Source organism: Erpetoichthys calabaricus, chromosome 6, assembly GCF_900747795.2.
Source record: "Erpetoichthys calabaricus chromosome 6, fErpCal1.3, whole genome shotgun sequence".
In the NCBI taxonomy this organism is placed as follows: Eukaryota; Metazoa; Chordata; class Cladistia; order Polypteriformes; family Polypteridae; genus Erpetoichthys; species Erpetoichthys calabaricus.
This window is the reverse complement of record NC_041399.2, coordinates 188,106,103-188,125,032: the sequence shown is the minus strand read 5'-3', so window position 1 is coordinate 188,125,032 and position 18,930 is coordinate 188,106,103. Positions and strand designations below refer to the sequence as shown.

The following is an 18,930-nucleotide window of genomic DNA, read 5'->3' as shown; positions in this document are numbered from 1 at the left end:
CTTTCATAATGTCGTGTCCATGACGCAACAATGTACAACCTCTTAAACTATGCCCTAGTAATGAATGAGTGCACTGTGACTACAGGACCTCAAAATGGTGGCACTCACAATAAAATTAAATGTAATGGACACTCTGCAAAATCTCTTTATGTCTGCATTTTTTTTTCCTCTGGGCACTCTTTTCCTACCACATCCCCACAGCCATGTGTGACATGTGTGGCCCTATGTGGGTGTGTGAGCCCTGTGATAGAATGAAGACCACATCCAGGATTGGTTCCTGACTTGTCTCCAATGCTGTGAGGATGGGCCCTCTGTCTCTCCAATTTCGATTAATTAAAGTTGAAATGTTGTATTGTAATAATGGATACTCTGTGTTTTTTTCAGAACAGGTTCCTTAGTACTGTATGTTGAGATATTGTATCTCATTAGATCCTGTTGGATTATTCAGTAAGTATTACAATACAACAAAATAATTTTAGTAGAAGAAAAATTGGCAAAAAAAAATCATTGTTGTTAAAAACCAACTATTTAATGATACATCTGTCTTGGAATTACTAAAATAATTCCAGGGAGGCCATTTTGTTGACAGGTGTGTTGTGAGCTGAATGTATCAAATACACTGACATGTTTTCTGCACAATTGAGAACTAATGGATCACATTTTCTTTCTTTTTTCTAGCAGATGCTGGTTCCTTTTTAATTTGATGCACATAATGATTCTTGAAGTCTTTCTTCTCACGTTCATTGTATTAGCAGATTATAATATCTGGTGAATGTTTGATTAATTCCACAAAGACGCTGGCCAATTTTTAAAAGTATTTCTATGAGGATGAATAAGTTTTTAAATATTGATAACAGATTTCAGTTTGTGTCATCTCTTGCTTAAGTGTACTTAAATGACTACAAGCACATCACCGTCAGGAAGTACAGACCTACTTCTAAGAAAATGTACTGCTTTTAATTGAACTCTTTTACTTAATTACTGCATGTTTGGTTTACTCTATTCTGATCCAAGTCTTTGTCTGAGGAAAGAGTGGCTTATGATTTTAATAATTGTCATCTACACTACAGAGTTATGAAAGTTTTTTGCTAATATACTGTATATAAAAATACACATCTGCTCATACTAGCCTGTGGAAATGTGGACCAAGCTACGACATTAAATATTGTTGACCAGGGTGTATTATTGCGGTTTTACTCTGAGTTTATTTAAGTTTATTGCCAGATTGGCCTACTTTCACACTCTAAGATTAAGACACATATATCAATATACACACAGACGCTAACCACATAAGTGTTGTATGAATGATGCATACACAGCCCGTCACTCCCTAGCATTTCAGTACACTTGCTTATCAATGGCACGAACAATGAACAGTGTCTTAGATATATCTTAGACCTTAATATTACTTTGGTCTCCGAGAATATATTACAAATGCCACATGGGCTAGACGGGCATCCTGGCCAGAAGAGGGGATGATTCCTTACCTGGACAGGAAGCACCTAATTGGCAAAAAGGCATCCCAACCAGGTAGGAGAAGTGGATTAAACCCAAAAACAAGGACCCGAAGGGGTGCATGGACAGCCCACTGAAGAATGAAGATGTCTCTGGGGGCCTTTGCCTCCTCCAGCACACTAGATAGTAGCAACCCTGGATATCGGTCCCCAGTGGGAAGCCAGCAAGGCATGCTGGGAGATGTAGTCCGGAAGAGCAGCCCTGCTGGTGACACTGGGTGCCGAAGGGCGGCACTGCAGGGAGACAAGCTCTCTGTTATAATGGGCTAGTACTCCCATCATGCAATCATCCTGGCACGGGAAGTACTCCCGGGTCCGTAATAAAAGGGACCGTACTCCCTTATCCAGAGGAGGCGGAGCTGGGAGGAAGAGAGGCAACACTCCACTGGAGGAGGGCACTTGTATTTGAACCCAGGACTTTGTGTGTGTTTGTGTTTGGGGGTTTGGGGCTTGCTGACACCCCTGGTTCCATCACAATATTTAAACATACAAAGGCTGAACATCCTTGGCTAAAGGTCATTTATCAACCAATGATGTCTTATTTTAGCGCACTGTTCCCTCTTAGATGGAGCTCTCATCCTCAGTCTGATAAACCCCACAGTTAGTAGCATACGCCAATCTTCCAGCTTCTCCAGGTACTCTTAATATTTACTTTATCACTTCAATCACTCTATAGATATCGACAAAGTATAGAAATTTAAAAGCAACATGGTGTTTATTAAAGAATAATATAACCAGAAGAAGAAAGAATAAAAGAAAATATAGACAGAAATGTCTATATACTGTATATCTTTAGAAAAAGCTTATGAAGAATGTCAAGAATTGGAATGTCCTAGGGTGAGTTTTGCAATAAATGTTATTCATTAGAAGCTTTCGCTAACAATCAGATGAAATGGTCATATGTCTCTCCATCTCCTTTTCTGGCATTGCCTTTTTGTTGTCACTGTTTCATCTTCTTCTCTCCCCTTTCTTTCCATGTCTTCGTGACGTGTGATGTGGGCTTCATGATTTGGGTTTCGTGATATGGTTTTGTGACTTGGGCTATTACACACCTTTGATTGACTGACTTTTAAAGTTCTGTTTCCAAGTGACAAGATAATCAACAAAGCCTGCGGCAAATTGTCGAAATAGATGTTTTGATTTGACAGATTACTGGTATAGTCAATTACAATCTTGTTTGTCTGAGCAAAACATAATGAAAATATACTCATCCATTATTTAAAAAATTGCAGATCTGGAACAGCAGGACACAGGGGTACTCAGTCACGGTCCAGGAGGTCTGCAGTGTTGCCCAATCAACATTAGGTGAAAGTCAGGAATTATTAATGGATGGGGAACCATCAATCAAGCACATATCAATACTCCCCCATGGTTAATATGGAGTTGCCAGTTAAACTAACACACACATCTTCATACCCAGAGCAAAATCTGTGCAGACACATAAAGAATGTGCAGACACCACACAGATGGTAAGCAGCTGTGGGATCTGAACTCAGGATGCTGGATCCATGAATCAGCAGGCCTAACCACTGCACACTGTGCCAACCCATGTTCACTAATACTAAGCCAATTTAAAAATGTTAATCGATTTAAAATGTGCATGTTTGGGTTGTGGGAAGAAACTAGAATGATTATAAAAAAAATCCATTTAAACAAATGAAAAATATGCCAGCCCCACACAGTCAGTGACCAGGCCAGGATCTGAATCCACTTTATAGAAGCTGTGAGGCAGCAGCACTCATCACTGTTACCATGTTGTCTACCTGTCATCACGATTACAACAGAAATATTTAATTCTGACAGTTTTTGTTATAGTTATCTGGGAATAAATGATCCTTAAATTGATTGTGATGTGAAAAGGGTATACTATGTAACATTAAGCACAGCACACATTAGCAATTCAAATAGCTTGCCTAAGCTTTCCTAGCTTAATTTTTCAATACATGTTTTCAAAGAAATCTGTTTTACAAGTGGTGTTTATGCAGTAGTTAAGTAGTGCTTTCTTAAAAAAGGGAGTAAAATAAATTGATAGAAGAAGGTTTGCGCCTTCTAGTACAGAGTTTTTCATGATAACACTTCCATTAAAGTGTGTTCCTTGTGTGCTTTTAATGAATCTCTGAGCGGTATCTTGGGCTTTGAGTGACCCGGGCCAATTAAAAATGTTGCAATGATGTTTCCCACCCTTCTGTTTTTGTTGAAGAAATAAATCTTTAGGTGAGCAGGCTTGCTACCATAAGGTCTGAAGATGAAAGGGTGGTCAATTTTTAATCCAGGGAGAGTCCATGAAGGCTTCGTAAAAATTGTACACTCAAACATTTCTGTGAAGTCATTGGGCTCAAACTACTTGATTTATGTAGCAGAAAAAGCCAAAAATTTGTCCTTGTGTGTTTTATTATTTCTATGTGTATTTATGAGTGTTCTGGATCTGCCTTTCCTGTGTAACAAAGATATTCTTTACTCTGAACAAATAATGAAAGGAACAATGAGATAATTAGAATTGAATATATTTTACCTTTTAAGACTTTCTCTTTAGAGATAAATGTGTGTGTCAAAGACTTTTAACATATTAACTATTCTGAGACCTTTAGAATGTATTAATATGTAGGTATGACATTAGGACATACCATTTATCTGTGTACTGATTAGTATAAATTGATATGATTGACATGATATGTAAATGAACTGAATTTTAAACTTCTGTTTTGTTATTTTAGTTGGCTGGCTAAAGTAAACTGGTAGAGTGCACTAAAGCCAGTTTCCATCAAGCTTTAAATATGTCGGTTATAGGATTTATTTGTAGCAGTGACTTATGGGTTTTCTTTGTTTATAGAATATTTATCCACACAGTTTGTATTTTCTTACGTGATGTCATCAACTAAATCACTCAATTTATTTAATATCACAATAATAACCCTTCAGTAATTATACTTCACCTCTAATTTAGTTATAATTATAAAAAGTCATGTAACTTTATGAAAAATTGTTGCCAGGAATGTAGTCCATCATATTTGCTTTGATTTATTAAGTAATTGCCAAGATGAGCAGCACTGTAGGCCAATATGTAGTTTTATCATCCCACAGTACTTGGGTCTCAGATTTCTGTCTGGGCTAGGATGTATACTGTGTGGAGCTTGCATGTTCTGCCAGTGTTTCGAGGCTTCCTCCAGTGCCTTCACTCTTTTCCAACAGTCTAAACACATACAAACAGGTGAACAGGAGACTCTGCTTTTTTCCAGCATGAGAGTACAGTGTATCTTCCAAATACGGTACGTTTGCATCTACCCTAAGAAACATTGGTATCATGTTCAGAATTTTGTTCCTGTCTCGTTTATGATGCTGACAGGATAAATGTAAGCTTGCTGTCACTGTGAATTAGATAAGGAGGTGAGAAACTGGGTAGGTAGGAAGGACAAAAAGATGCATAATAAAATGGCATTATTTATTTTTTTCTTTCTTTGTTCAGCCATTTATTTATGTTGGCATAGGTCAAATGGCACAGCACTCTGGTGCAATGTTTAAGCTGCCTCCCAGACCCAGGTTCCTGGGTACAAACATCCACATTGTCTATGTGGAGTATGCATAGATCCCATGTCTGTTTGGGTTTTCAAAGGCATACTATGCCAGTTTTCCTCCCACATTCCCAAACATGTGCAGGGTAACCAGTGACGTTTAAACTGGCCAAGTGCAGATGTGTGCATTAGTGGGCCTAGCCTGTTCAGAACTGATCCCTGCCTTATGTTCAGTGTTGCCAGGATAGGCTCTGCCCCACTGTGTCCTTGCATCGGATTAAATGGGTTTGAATTTGTTGTATTATGTCGCCAATGGTGAGTGCCACAGTGGGTGACTAATATACCTCTAGTACCTTTATAAGACCTTTACAGGTCCTTCTAGAATCTTCCATATAACACACCACAACAATGAAGACTTTTTCTCCTTCTTTGTCTTCCTCCTCTTCCTCCAAACAATTGTTGTCTTCTGCTTTGTGACTCCCACTCAACTGAATAAGGTTGAATGGCTTCTTTTATCAATGTCCCAGAAACACTTCCAGTGCTAGGGCAACACCTGCTGAAAGCATGTCCAGGTCAAACGAAAGTCCCTGAAAGTGGTGGCCCCAACAGAACCAAACAGGGCTGCCCCATCATACTACCAGTCCCAGCATGCCCTGTGGGTGTCCATATGGGAATCCTAACCCACGGATGCTGCCATCCAGCTTATCAGGGGATAAAAGATCCAAACATTGTTGCCTCCCCGGTCCTTCCTTGATATTGGCCTCCTGTTTCTTACCAACTGAAAAGCCAATCCATCCATTTTCCTTTATTATGGCGTACCTTACTGGGCAATGAGTCATCCTCCATAGCCTTCAGGAAGCCTATCCATCCACTGTGGTACTCACAGCAGGTATTATTACATCAATAAAATATGTTTTGTGTTAGGTTTCTCATTGTTTTATAAAGGAATCAGACTACTTAACGCATATTACTTTTAACATGCTACCCTGCTGCTCTTATGATGGTGTTTAGCACTTTACGTAAAGCTCATCAACACAAATTTAGGCTATTTCTGCAATACTAAAACAGATTATTTAAGCCAGGAGAAGGATAAGGTGATCGCCCTAACATTTGCCTTTGTAAATGTATTTTGTATTTGTATTTGTATTTTGGGCACTTCTGCCCATGGCAGCTGAAAGTGTGTGCAAATCAAATACATGTATAAGCTGGCAGAGTGCAACTGTCATGTGCATACTACAAAATCTTTAACAGTAACTCAGTTAAGGATTTACATGGCCACATAGTCAGACTATTCGTGGAGAAATCTACCTTTGATAATCAGGTTCCTCAGAGGCCAATAACTCAATTTTCCTTTTTAGAATCAGGGTTTACATGACATTTTGAAAATCAAACTTCTGTGAATAATCAGACTATTGAAGCACCTTTAAATGCACAAACTGTGAGTGAGTGTGAGTTGCAATGGACTGATGCCCCACCCAGATTTGAGGATTTGGTTGCGGCTTTGTACATGATAGTGCCATTACAGATTTGAGCTTCACCACATTTACAGTGTCTATATAAAGTATCCTCTCTTCATTGGATGTTTTCACATTTTATTTTTATACAATTTCTGCGGTGGGCTGGTGCCCTGCCCGGGGTTTGATTCCTGCCTTGCGCCCTGGGTTGGCTGGGATTGGCTCCAGCAGACCCCCGTGACCCTGTAGTTAGGATATAGTGGGTTGGATAATGGATGGATGGATGTTATACAATACTGAATCACAGTGCATTTAATGTGTCTTTTTGACATTGCTCAACAGAAAAGACTGTTTAATGACAAAAAGAATACAGATCTGTGGAAAGTGGTCTAAATTAATTAGAAATACAGAACATAATATTGTTGATCACATAAATATTCACCTTCTTTAATGCAACTTACTTTACTCATCACTGTTACAACCAGCTGGTTTTAGAAGTCACATAATTAGTTAAATGGAGATCAACTCACTGTAGTCAGGGGGTTTCATTTGACTGCAGTGTAAATGCATCTGTAAGAATCTAGAAGACCCATTTTATGTTGAGTCAGTATCATGGCCTAACTTACACAGGGAATGCAAAGGAACACTGAGCAACTCTGTGAAAAGGTGATTGCAAAGCACAAGTCATGGGACGGAGACAAGTAAATATCCAAGTCACTGAATATCCCTTGTAGTCCAATTTAATCAATCAATAAGAAATGGAAGGAGTATTGCCCAGTTGTAAATCTGCTAGTGCAATGCCTCTACAAAAACGGAGTGATCGTGCAAGAAGAAGATGAGTGAGGGAGTCCACCAAGCAACGTATGATAACTCTGAAGGAGCTACAGACTATGGTGACAGAGACTCGAAAGACTGTGCATACAACAACAGCTATCTGGGTGCAGTCTCAGAGTGGCAAAGTCAATGCTACTGTTTAAAAAATCGCACACAGCATCTCAACTGTATTTTGCCAGGAGGCACATGGGAGACTCTAAAGTCAGTTGAAAGAGGTGCTATGGTCTAATGAGATTAAAATTGAGCTTTTTGGCCATTGAACACTATTACGAAAAACACACCATCTCCACCATGCAAAAGGGTGGTGGCAACAACATGCTGTAGGGATGCCTTTCTGCAGCAGGCCCTGAAAGACTTGTGAGGATGAAGGGTAAAATGAATTCAGTAAATTACTGGCAAATCCTAGAAGAACCCCTGATGCAGGCTGTAAAGAACCTGTGCCTTGTGAGAAGATTTGGTATCCTGCAAGAAAACAGCCCCAAGCTTAAAGCTAAAGCTACACGTAAATGACTTAAAAACAAAAATATTAAAGTTCTGTGGTGACTAAGTCAGAGTCCTGAACCCAATCTTATTGAAATTAGTAGTTGGGCATGAAAAAAGCTGTTCATTCACAATACTCATGCAACCCGACAGAGCTCGACCAGTTTTCCAAAGAAGAATGATGAAAAATTGCAGTGTCCAATTGTATAAAGCTGTGTGACTATCATGGCTGACAGAGGTGCCCCTGATCAATACTGACTTAAAGGGGTTGAATACTTATGAGAAAAATTAGCTTGTGTTTTATATTTGTAATTAATTTAGACCACTTTGCAGAGACTTGTTTCCACTTTGACATCAATGTCAAAAAAGCCAAATTAAATCCATTGTGATTTAATTTTGTATATAATAAAATGTGCACCATATATTGGATTAAATGGGTGCAGAAAATTGATTGGTTAGGAATATGGACAGATGGCTGGATGATTTCATAAATATTTAGTTCAGGTTCAAACCCTAGTACCTGCCTTGTGTTACCCCAAACACTCAGATGACCCCATTGTTGGACTAAGGAGGATTGAAGAGGATGAACTGATAGCATTCCTGATTTGCAATCATTCATACACACTGTTAACATCAAAGTAAAAGATAGGTTTTACAAATAAGTACAAGTAGGAAACATGATTAGCCGTAGATGTATCTGTATTGTCTCTATACAGTAAATAAGAAGTGTGTTGAAGTGAGGTTTAGAATAGAAAATCTATTCATAAGATAATTCAGTCTGTTTCTTTCCACATATGAATTGTACACTTTAAGATGGCAGGGGGGATGAGAGTAGATTTCTCAACCAGTCATGAAACCCTTACCCTATAATCATCTTTCTTCTAAGAAGTATGCAGGACTGGCATGGTTACGTAGCACAGCGATCAATGCTGCCTGGCAGCTAAAGAGTTTCTTCAGATCTTGCAATCAGTTACTTTTTCAGCAGTTTTTCAATTTCCCTTCTACATACCAAAAGCAAGCAAAATTGAGTGTGAGTGGGTGGCAAGAGTGTGGAATGCAAGCGGTTGGCTTCTCTGATCTTGCCCTTCACCAGTGCTGGTGGAATAGGCGGTACTGTAGCTCTTACAGTCCAGAACTACACTAAACAAATTTAATAATGGATGGATGAATAGGAACTATGTTATGTTTCAGGGCCTGGTGACAGCGCTTATGATTCAGAGTAATTTAAACGTTAGGGAATGTTACACTTACACAGAGGCCAATTTGAAATTAATCTACCTGCTCATCTCTGGGGATGCAAGTGGCAAAACTAAGTAACCAGACTAAAGAACACATACACCGAAGGATCGAGCAAACTCTCCACACCCAATGATGGATCAAGAGATTTTAAACTCAGGATGATGGATCAATGATTCAGCAGCACTACCCACCATTCCACTGAACAGCACTCTATATAATACATGATTATTGAATGCCTAAGTTCCATGCACAATTATCTTATTATTCATTGCAATTTTTATATATTTTAAGAAATTCTACTTAATATGAACTCCAGCATATGACATGATTAAAAAATTCACTTAATCAGTTAATCAATATTTTATATAGCACCTTTTATAGAACACATCATCCCCAAAAGCTTTATAACTGTTTATTGTTTACCTGTTGTTATTTTTGTCTTTAATTAATTTAAATCTGATCACAAAAAGGACCCTAGAATTAACTGAAAACAGCAATACAAAAAATTAAATAAAAGTGCAATGAAATACTTTAAAAGAATGCCTCACATAATCTTCTGCTAGGTGTGTACATCTCTATTTTTTTTGAGCACACTAATACAACTATCATTACTGTATTTTTTATTATTATTAATAGGAATAGTATTCCTTGTAAAATATTATTTTTCTTTATTAAACAATGAAAAAATAATGTTTGTGTAATTCTGATAAAGGAAAATTCACCTACTTGAATACCTACCTACCTACCTGCTTTAGTCTTTGATGACATTTTTGTTACAGAATGATAATCTTGCAGAGTATAAATACAAGACAAGTTATACACAAACAAATTAGCAAATACATCTATTATACAATAAAAGTGATGATTTTTTGTTTTTACATACCGGAACACTTTTTGGTTCAAATTCTGGCTCCTTTGGTGGCTCAGGCTCTGGGGGCTTTGGTGCTGGCTTAGGTTCCTCTTTCTTGGGCTCAGGCTTCTTTGGTGCCATGGTTGCTCCGGTGTGTACTTCCAAGAAGAATATTATTGTACACACTTGACAAAGGAGCTGACCTGCGAGTGGTCTTTATCACTAAGCACTCAGGTTTAATCCATGCCAACAGTGCTGCATGCCTTTGCTCACAATGGGGAAATGCTATAAAAGGTGATAACATTTGTTGAGCTATTTAAAACCACTTGGTGCTTGCTTTGCCATAAACTGACTTTCAAAGAGTTTCAGTACTCACTAATTTAACAATGGCTCTTGATGGTGCTTTGCATGGTGTGCCATCTGTTAAAAGCAGTTTAAATAACTGCCATACTCTTGCTTCTTTACCTCTACAGCATAGTATATACAAAAGGACCTTTATAGGTTACACAAACCCACATACTTGCTATAAAAACCTCCTTACTATATGACAAATCATCTTTAAATGAAACTGCAATCAATTTTACATTTACCATTTTATTTCCACAACTAATATCTTTTATATTGGGGCGGCATGATGGCACAGTGGTAGCGCTGTTGCCTCGCAGTTAGGAGACCCAGGTTCACTTCCTGTGTGGAGTTTGCATGTCCTCTCCATGTCTGCGTGGGTTTCTTCTGGGCACTCTGGTTTCCTCCCACAGTCCAAAGACATGCAGGTTAGGTGCATTGGCAATTCTAAATTGTCCCTAGTGTGTGCTTGGGGTGTGGATGTGTGTGTGTGCCCTGCGGTGGGCTGGCACCCTGCCCAGGGTTTGTTTCCTGCCTTGGGCCCTGTGTTGGCTGGGATTGGCTCCAGCAGACCCCTGTGACCCTGTAGTTAGGATATAGCGGGTTGGATAATGGATGGATGGATGGATGAATGCCTTTGGACTGTGCATTCCCTAAAAGGAATTCCACATGAACACAGGGAAAATGCCCAAACTGCACTGAAAAGGCAATGCAGCTGAAAATAAAAGTGGAGTTCAAGTATTCTAAGGCAGCAACACTATTTGATCAATATATTTTCAACTGAGAATCTTATTAGAAAACTAGGGGGTTTTGCCCCCTGCTCACTTCGATCGCCAACCCCCTGTCGAGCGCTACGCGTTAGCCTCTTTGCAGTTCTGTTGCTCGCGTATGGGGACGTGGATGTACAAATTTGTGAATTTCCCCTTGGGATTAATAAAGTATCTATCTATCTATCTATCTATCTATCTATCTATCTATCTATCTATCTATCTATCTATCTATCTATCTATCTATCTATCTAATTTAATCAGTGTTTCATTTTCATGTGAAGTGTTACATTTGTGACGTATAACTGCCCGTGAGTGAATTTCGTTTCTTTCTCTCTATTAAATAAAACGACTTTTTCGAATGTTTGGCTCTGAGATTTGTTAATTGTCTTTGCAAAAGCTATTCTAACAGGAAACTGTTAACATTTTAATACGAATGGCATATCAAGATCTCCTTTGTTGTCTAATGTAATCTGCAGAAGATGTACTACATTACCTTTCTTGGATACATCCTTCTTTCTACAGTAATTCGTGTGGTGGAAGACCGGACGGTATTAACAGTTGTAGATATTCTTTGTGATATTATAAGTTGTTGGTTTCATCTTCCGCACGATCACCGCCAACTGTTTCAGCATAGTCTATTGATACACATTTAACCATTTTGCCGTGTTACCAATCAACATTTTTCGCGTAAATTTGTTTGACTTCCTTTTTTCTAGATGCTAGGATTGCCTGTGTACTCATTTTTTCTGTTGATAACCTTTCATTCTTCAATAAGATTTGGACATGAAATGTCGTATTTAATTGGGAACTTAAAGTGAGGAAAATGTTAAAATGTATAAGATCTGAGAGCGCAAGAAGTGTGTCTGACAAAAGCATTCACAAGTCAGAGAGGTGAGAGTACTGTGGTCTTGTTTGAAAATGGTTGCTAGGAGGGCGTGACTTTTAAAAATATCATGGCAATATTCTCGTCTCGTGGAACTTGAAAAAATCTTTTCCAAAAAGTCCAGTCTCCTAAAAAGGATCCGTACAGCTGTATTATACTGTATGTTCTGCACTATGTCTGCAACTTAATGTCAGCTCTTTATCCCATGAATAACAGCATAAATCTGAAGTTAATAGTTAAAGCTGAGAATATGGGTCTTTAAACTAATTTAAAGCAAAAATGGCATCATCATTTTCATTATTATTTTCCGATACCTGCTGCTGCATTCACGCACATACATAACACTTATGCTCACACCCAGGGCCAACACATGGAGTGAGGCAACAGTGAGATTACCTCTGGTGGCACTTTGATAAGGACAGCATTCTCATGGAACAATATTTTTTAGTTTTAAGAAATAATAATACACAAAAAATAAGAGTTAACTAACAACCTTAAATATCACATACACATCTAATGTCTTATTCTTTGTAGTTTATTTTTAAAATGGCAAGAAACAGTTTCATTTTAAAAGTTTCAATTTTCGAATACTGCATTTTGCATTTTGTTAGTATATGATTGGATGATGTGACACATGTAACATGAAATTATTTATGCACATTTTTGATATTATATGCTATTCTCCAGTGCTGGTCATCATTGGCTCCTGTTCTATCAGAAATTTTATGTCCATTGTTCAAAAAAACACAAGGTTAAAATGTATTCTTGGCCATCACTACTAACTACTTGGGGTAAGTAAAATATAAAAAAAACAATTTTTGTGTTGAGTATTCCTTCAATAACTAAACAGCTATGCAATGGAGTTTGTTAAGTGAATAACTAATAAGATCTGAAGTGCTACAGTATATCTTATCAAAAGACACTGTCTAACTAACACATGCTTCTCATGCCAAGGTTGGGTAAGAGGGCTATAAAGTGAAAACATTGGATAACTCTTCAAAACAGCCTCTGTACTGTTAAGGTGAGTACCTGTTCTCCTGGTGAGGTTAATCATGCTTATTGATTCAACCTTCCAATAAGAGCATGAAGTCTCCCACACTTCCAAACAACCTCGAAAGATGCCAGTTTACAAATAAATGGACTACATTGACTTGAGTTGGGACTAAAAATACTATGGTGAAATATCCAGGGGTGATAAGAATCAAAGGATGGTGGTTTGTGAAAGCTACAAGAGCAAAATAGAAAGACTAAAGAGAGAGACAGAGATAAAGAGAAAGAAAGAAGGGTCATTAAAAATGAGATGAGTGATGGGGTGCTGAAGCCATTGCAGTGTGGTAGATGGAAAGGCATGTGGTAGAGCATGAGCACAAACAGATGAAGAGAGTGAGTAAGATGATGAAAACTACCAGCTAATATGCATATGATGAAACCATCTTTCCGGTGTTGTCATGGCAATATTTTACTTATGTGTGAAAACTAGCAATTAAGAAAACATCAATCCATCCATCCATTTTCCAACCCGCTGAATCCGAACACAGGGTCACGGGGGTCTGCTGGAGCCAATCCCAGCCAACACAGGGCACAATTAAGAAAACATGTTTTGTTTTTTGTGGAATTATCTTGTTTCTCTGATGGTTCAGATTGTATCACTGCTGTCTCCTAAATATAGCATTCTGAGATCAGATGCCACATGTGGTTACTGCGTTTGTGGATGTTGTATGGTTTTGTCTATTTGGATTTTCCCCTTTCCTCCCATATCCCCCGAAACATGTCCATTATGTTAATAGTTCTTTATAATTTTAAAATCTTTAACATTTGCATACAGTAGGTCAATAGTCCTATTTCCCTCATACTTCTCAAACAATTCTATATTTGGTAGCACAACTAACGGCCGCTTTTTACTTGGCATTGGGGCATCACCAAAATTTTCAGTGCCGACATCACACTCTGAAACCGTTTTACTGTTCTGTTGATTTCCTTTTGCTCATGGAACCTAAAGAGTTTCTTTTTTCAAGACATTGTTCACGCTTACCTTGCCTTGTTCATGTTTCTTTCACAGGACCTATCTTTACAATCAGTAAATTCAGTAAGTTACTAGTAAATAGCCTCCTGTTAACATCACATGTTTTGAGTGGCTTAGATTGGTAAAATTTAGAGTTAGTCTTAATTTTAGACCTTGTTAGGCAAACATATGCCATATGCTGTATATGCTTTACAAATACTTTTTAAGAGTTAAATTAACTCTTACAGTATTAAAATAACAATGCAAATTTTTTATAATTATAAATTCTATTTTAATCAAGAGAGTGTCATGTTTGCACATCAGAGGGTATCCTCATGGGTTCAACTGAGGTATGTTATATTCCGCTGGGTCAGAAGGGGCGCTGTTGCTAACATTTTCTTTTCCTTCTCCCAACGCAGCACCACCCAGTGATGGCAATTTGGCCCCGCCCCTAAGAAGAAGAAGGAGCCCAACTGCCTGGAAGGAGGCATCATTTGCAAACTGTGAATGACCCTGATTTCCACAACAAAGAGCCAAATTACTTTTGTTGTTTATTTTGCCCAAGCAGACTTATTGAAGCCAAGAAACATATTTTTGTTGGACTTTCCATCATTAAACAGGATGACCCAGTTGGTGTCCCAACTATTCATTCGCTTTGTGTCCTCTCATTCCTGCACCGGGCCGCAAGAGACTTATGCATGCAGAACAGGATAATATTCACTTGTTAAAAAATTAATTAAAAAGCTCAGCTGCAAAACAACGTGAGTCAGTTAGAAAAGTGGGTGGGCATAGGCCTACCCAGGAAATATGCTGGTACCATTAGGTCAGAATGAAAATTTTTTGATCACCCCCATATAATTCAGTTTTTCTAATGTACACTTAAGTTTGTTTCTTGTGACCTTATCATGTATTTTGCAGTATTAAAGATCAAGAAGCAAGTGCCTAATATGTGAAGCTCCAACAAAAGTGAAATATATACTCATATAAATAAAAGCATAAAAACTACTAACATAAAATTAGAGAAGTGAAAGGCAGCTGCATAATCCCCAGGCCTCTGTATTGGCTGTTAATCTTTTGAAATGTTGAATATAAAGTGGAGTTTCAAATTTGTAACAGCTGCGGTATCATGTTATCGGCTTGTCTTTGAAATAAACATTTATATAAAGATGTCCTGGTGTGGTGATAGACATACCATTGCTACCTCACAGTGCTTGCACCTTACTTAATTCCCAGACTGAGTTACCTTCTAGGTGGAATTTGAATATTCTCATATTTTGGTAGGTTGTCACTGTAGATTCAGATTTCTTCTAATAAAATTCACATTGTCAAATACTTTCTCTAAAGCTATAATAGGTGTGTGTTCTGTGATGGCCTGGTATCTCATTGTATCCATTACTGGTAAGAAAGACTCTAATAAAAAGGTCATTCAGAAAAATGGGCATGGAAAACACGATTTATGAAAGTAATGCTGTATATATGGGAATTGATAACAGCGATTGTAATGGGCAAGAAATAATTGACCTACAGTATATTATTGCAGTTTATCATTTCTATTTACCTTAATCCTTGACCTTAATGATCTGATAGTGACTAAACTAAGATTCTGAAACCTGATTAAATCTGTTCAGGGCAGATCAGAATCAATTGGAGCGGGATCTGGTTCAGGGCAATAATCAACTTCGCACAGGGTGCCAATCAACTGCAAACACCTACAAAGGGCAATCTGAAATTACCAAACAACGTAACTGACAGATCTTTTGGAGTCTGGTAGGGAGAACTTGAATACTGAGAGAAAATCTACTCAGATATGAGTAGAATGTGCACAGACAGCAAAGAAATGTGTGTTTTGAACCCCTGAATCCTTTTGAGTCAGCACAGTTAACCAATACAGCAGCCCCAACAACAACATAATTAGAACAAACATTAAACTTCCATATTTGCTCCTGAAATTTTAATCTTCATTTATTTGCACACATACTGTTAATTTGATTATCATTATTGAGAGACAAGTATACGTTGACTGCTGATATTTAATACACAACCTAAATTTCAAAAGGTGACCCCATCAGGCTATAAAATATATTTCTGTACGATGCCACAAATGTGTTGGCTTTTGCAATTTAATTCCTTTGGCTGACACATTTCTTTCTGACACTTGTAAATGCTACGGGATTTAAAATAAGCCCAGTAATGCAGATCGCATAGCACGAGCTCAGGGGAACAAAAAGTCTTATGTTAGAACTGAAAGCCATAGATCATGAATAGAGCTCAGTTTTGCAAATCTCAAAAGTTCACTTAATCAAAAATTCATTTTCTAAATAACATATAAACCATTGCTACTGCAAGAATTCCCAGGTGTTTTGTACTTGGAAGACTATGGTGCAATTTGTATCACACAATGGCCCATCCTGCATTGTTGCCTTTCAACACTTGTTCCCAGTTTGACTTCTTTGTAGGGAACCTTGAAATTATATCAGCTCGCCTTGTTCACAAAAAGACTCCCACAGTGTATATTTTATTATCACAGTATGATTAGCCATTGCGAAAATTGTGATTTCAGCTGGTGACTGTTCTATGTCATATATACACTTAAAAGAAATACTTCACCCAAAAATGATATTTTTTATATGTTACTTACCTTGTGTGGTTTGTAGTGATGGCAAGGAAACATTTTAATCTCATGTTTTCATGGAGAACAATCAACCTTCATTTTACAGATCACTTTTCTATAGTGAAAATCATCTCAAGATACTTTACAAATTCATTTACATAGTAAAACTGTTCACATACATTTATTTTTATAGTTGGAACAGTAAGTTAAACGACTTGCTTAATGTCAAAGAGCAAGTTAAAGAAGGCAATGAAGTAAATATGTAAACAAACCCTTTTTATTTCTAATTTGTAAATCTCTTATGTAAATATGTGTCTCTAAACCTGCTTATTCTAATTACAAGGTTAGGGTATAATTGAGCCTATCCCAAAACATTCACCCTGGGCAGGACTGGCACTCTCAAATGCACATACACAACCATAATTACTCATTAGGGCAATTAGAGTTGCGCATTAGCCTGACATGTACATGTTAGAGTGTGGAAGAAGATACAGGGTGGACATGGAAACTGTATGCAGACCACGGTTTGGACAAGAATCAAACCTAAGTCTATTTTGTTCTTATACTTAGAGAAAATATAGAGATAGAATTTTATTTGTTACTTGGCAGTCATAGTCACTGTGAGACGTTATGCAGCTACACTGCTGTTGGCATGAAGGAGACCCAGTAGCGTTTCTTGACACAGTGTTACTGAATAATTTGTTGGCTGAAAGTCCTCAGTGATAGTGTTTTCTGAGAGAGAATCTGCAGCGTTGTTCATAATGGCACTCATTTTTGTCTCAATTCTCTCCTTTCCTCTCCAGGGGGTCCAGAGTGGGCCCCATGATTGAACCTACCCTTTTGATTAGCTGGGCCTCTCTTGAAGTGAAGTTACCTGCCCAGTACAGCACAGCGTAAAAAATCACACTGGCCATCACAGAGTTGTAGACAATGTGAAGGATGTCACGTCCAATATGAAAGAAACACAGTCTCCTAAGGAAGAAGATCCTGCTCTTCTCTTATATAGTTCCTTTGTGTGCTGAGACCAGTCCAACCTGTCATTGATGTGGACCCCCAAGTACAGGTAAGAGTGGTTCATCTCTGCATTGTCTCTTTGAATAATGACTAGACACAGAGGCTCTTTGGTGTGGTGAAAGTCAATAACCAGTTCTTGATGTTAAGGTGCAGACAATCCTCTTTGCACCAAGACTGCTATATTCTGTCTCATCCCCTTTATCAATACCCCACATATAAGTGCAGAATCATTTGAGAATTTCTGCAAGTGACAAGACCTGGTGTTATATTTAGAGTTGGAGGTGTAGAGAGTAAAGAGAAGGGAGGAGAGGCCTGTTCCTTGTGGTGCTCCAGTGTGGCTCATATTCATATCAGAAACACAGTCGTTGAGTCTCACAAACTGCAGTCTGCCTGACAGATAGTCCATTATCCAGGACACCATAGGCTCATGCATATCTCTGAGTTTACCCCTTAACTGGGATGACTGGATGGTACTGAAAGCACTGGAGAAATCAAAAACATAATTCTCACAGTGCTTCCCGCTTTGCCCAGGTGAAAATAAGCCTTGTGGAGCAGACAGATAACTGCATCCTCCACATCAATCATGTTGTGAATATTTTTTTTTCTTCTCTCTTTTTATAGAAAGAGGCTGAGATGAACTATTTAATCAGACATCAAGAAGATAAGAGTGGAGGGCAGATTTCCATCTCTGTGGAAAAAGTTACTGAAAGTCAGTTCTTGTCTTTATTAATGACACTACTCCATGGATAATAATATTAGGAGGTAAATGAGTAAAATCTCAATAAACTCCTTGAAATAATTTGTTTCGAGGCATGGCTGTATGCTGATGTGTCTTCATAAAGTTATAATTTACAAAACTGAATATATAATTAAGAAACATATTTGCTAGGAACACATATGGTACATACAAGACTATATAGCTTAGAATGTAAGCTGAGGCAATACTGTAGATTTTTGCTCTCTAAGCATTGCAAATATGAATTAAGAATAGTGAGTGCACTGATAATGCTAAAAAAGATCAACATCTTTTAAAAATACATATTATTGATTAGTTGCTTTTAAAGTAAAGTACTTACATTTCAATCTATGGTTAGCTTCAAAGTCACTTTTTGTCTTTGAGCTAGCCATTCAGCCCCCCTAATCTCTGTTCTTTTAGAAAAATGTCTTCCTGTTGAGTTCACTCTCTGGTACGGCTATTGCTGCACAGTTTGCATCGCATTATCTCTCAAGTACTTTGAGCAGTGAAGAGTTGAACAAAATGTATATTACATTTTTTAAAATGTAAGGATAAATTGTTTGAAAAGATGCACAAGCTGCTTTCACAGTAGGAATGCTGGCTCATGCTTTGCTTATGGCGATTTCTGAATGCAAAGGATCTAATAAGTGGTAAAATTAAATGATAAAAGTGATTAAGAGGCAAAAACA

General features: G+C 37.8%; 1 protein-coding gene across 1 annotated transcript in view; it reads right to left on the bottom strand.

Moving 5' to 3' along the window:
• myl13 (myosin, light chain 13) overlaps nucleotides 1–10,088 on the bottom strand; it is a 54,645-nt gene extending 44,557 nt beyond the window's left edge. The window contains exon 1 of the mRNA XM_028804181.2: nucleotides 9,914–10,088. Within this exon, the coding sequence (XP_028660014.1) occupies nucleotides 9,914–10,021 (108 nt within the window). The 5' untranslated portion in view covers nucleotides 10,022–10,088. The remainder of the gene's footprint in view (nucleotides 1–9,913) is intronic.
• Nucleotides 10,089–18,930: the final 8,842 nt, after the last annotated feature.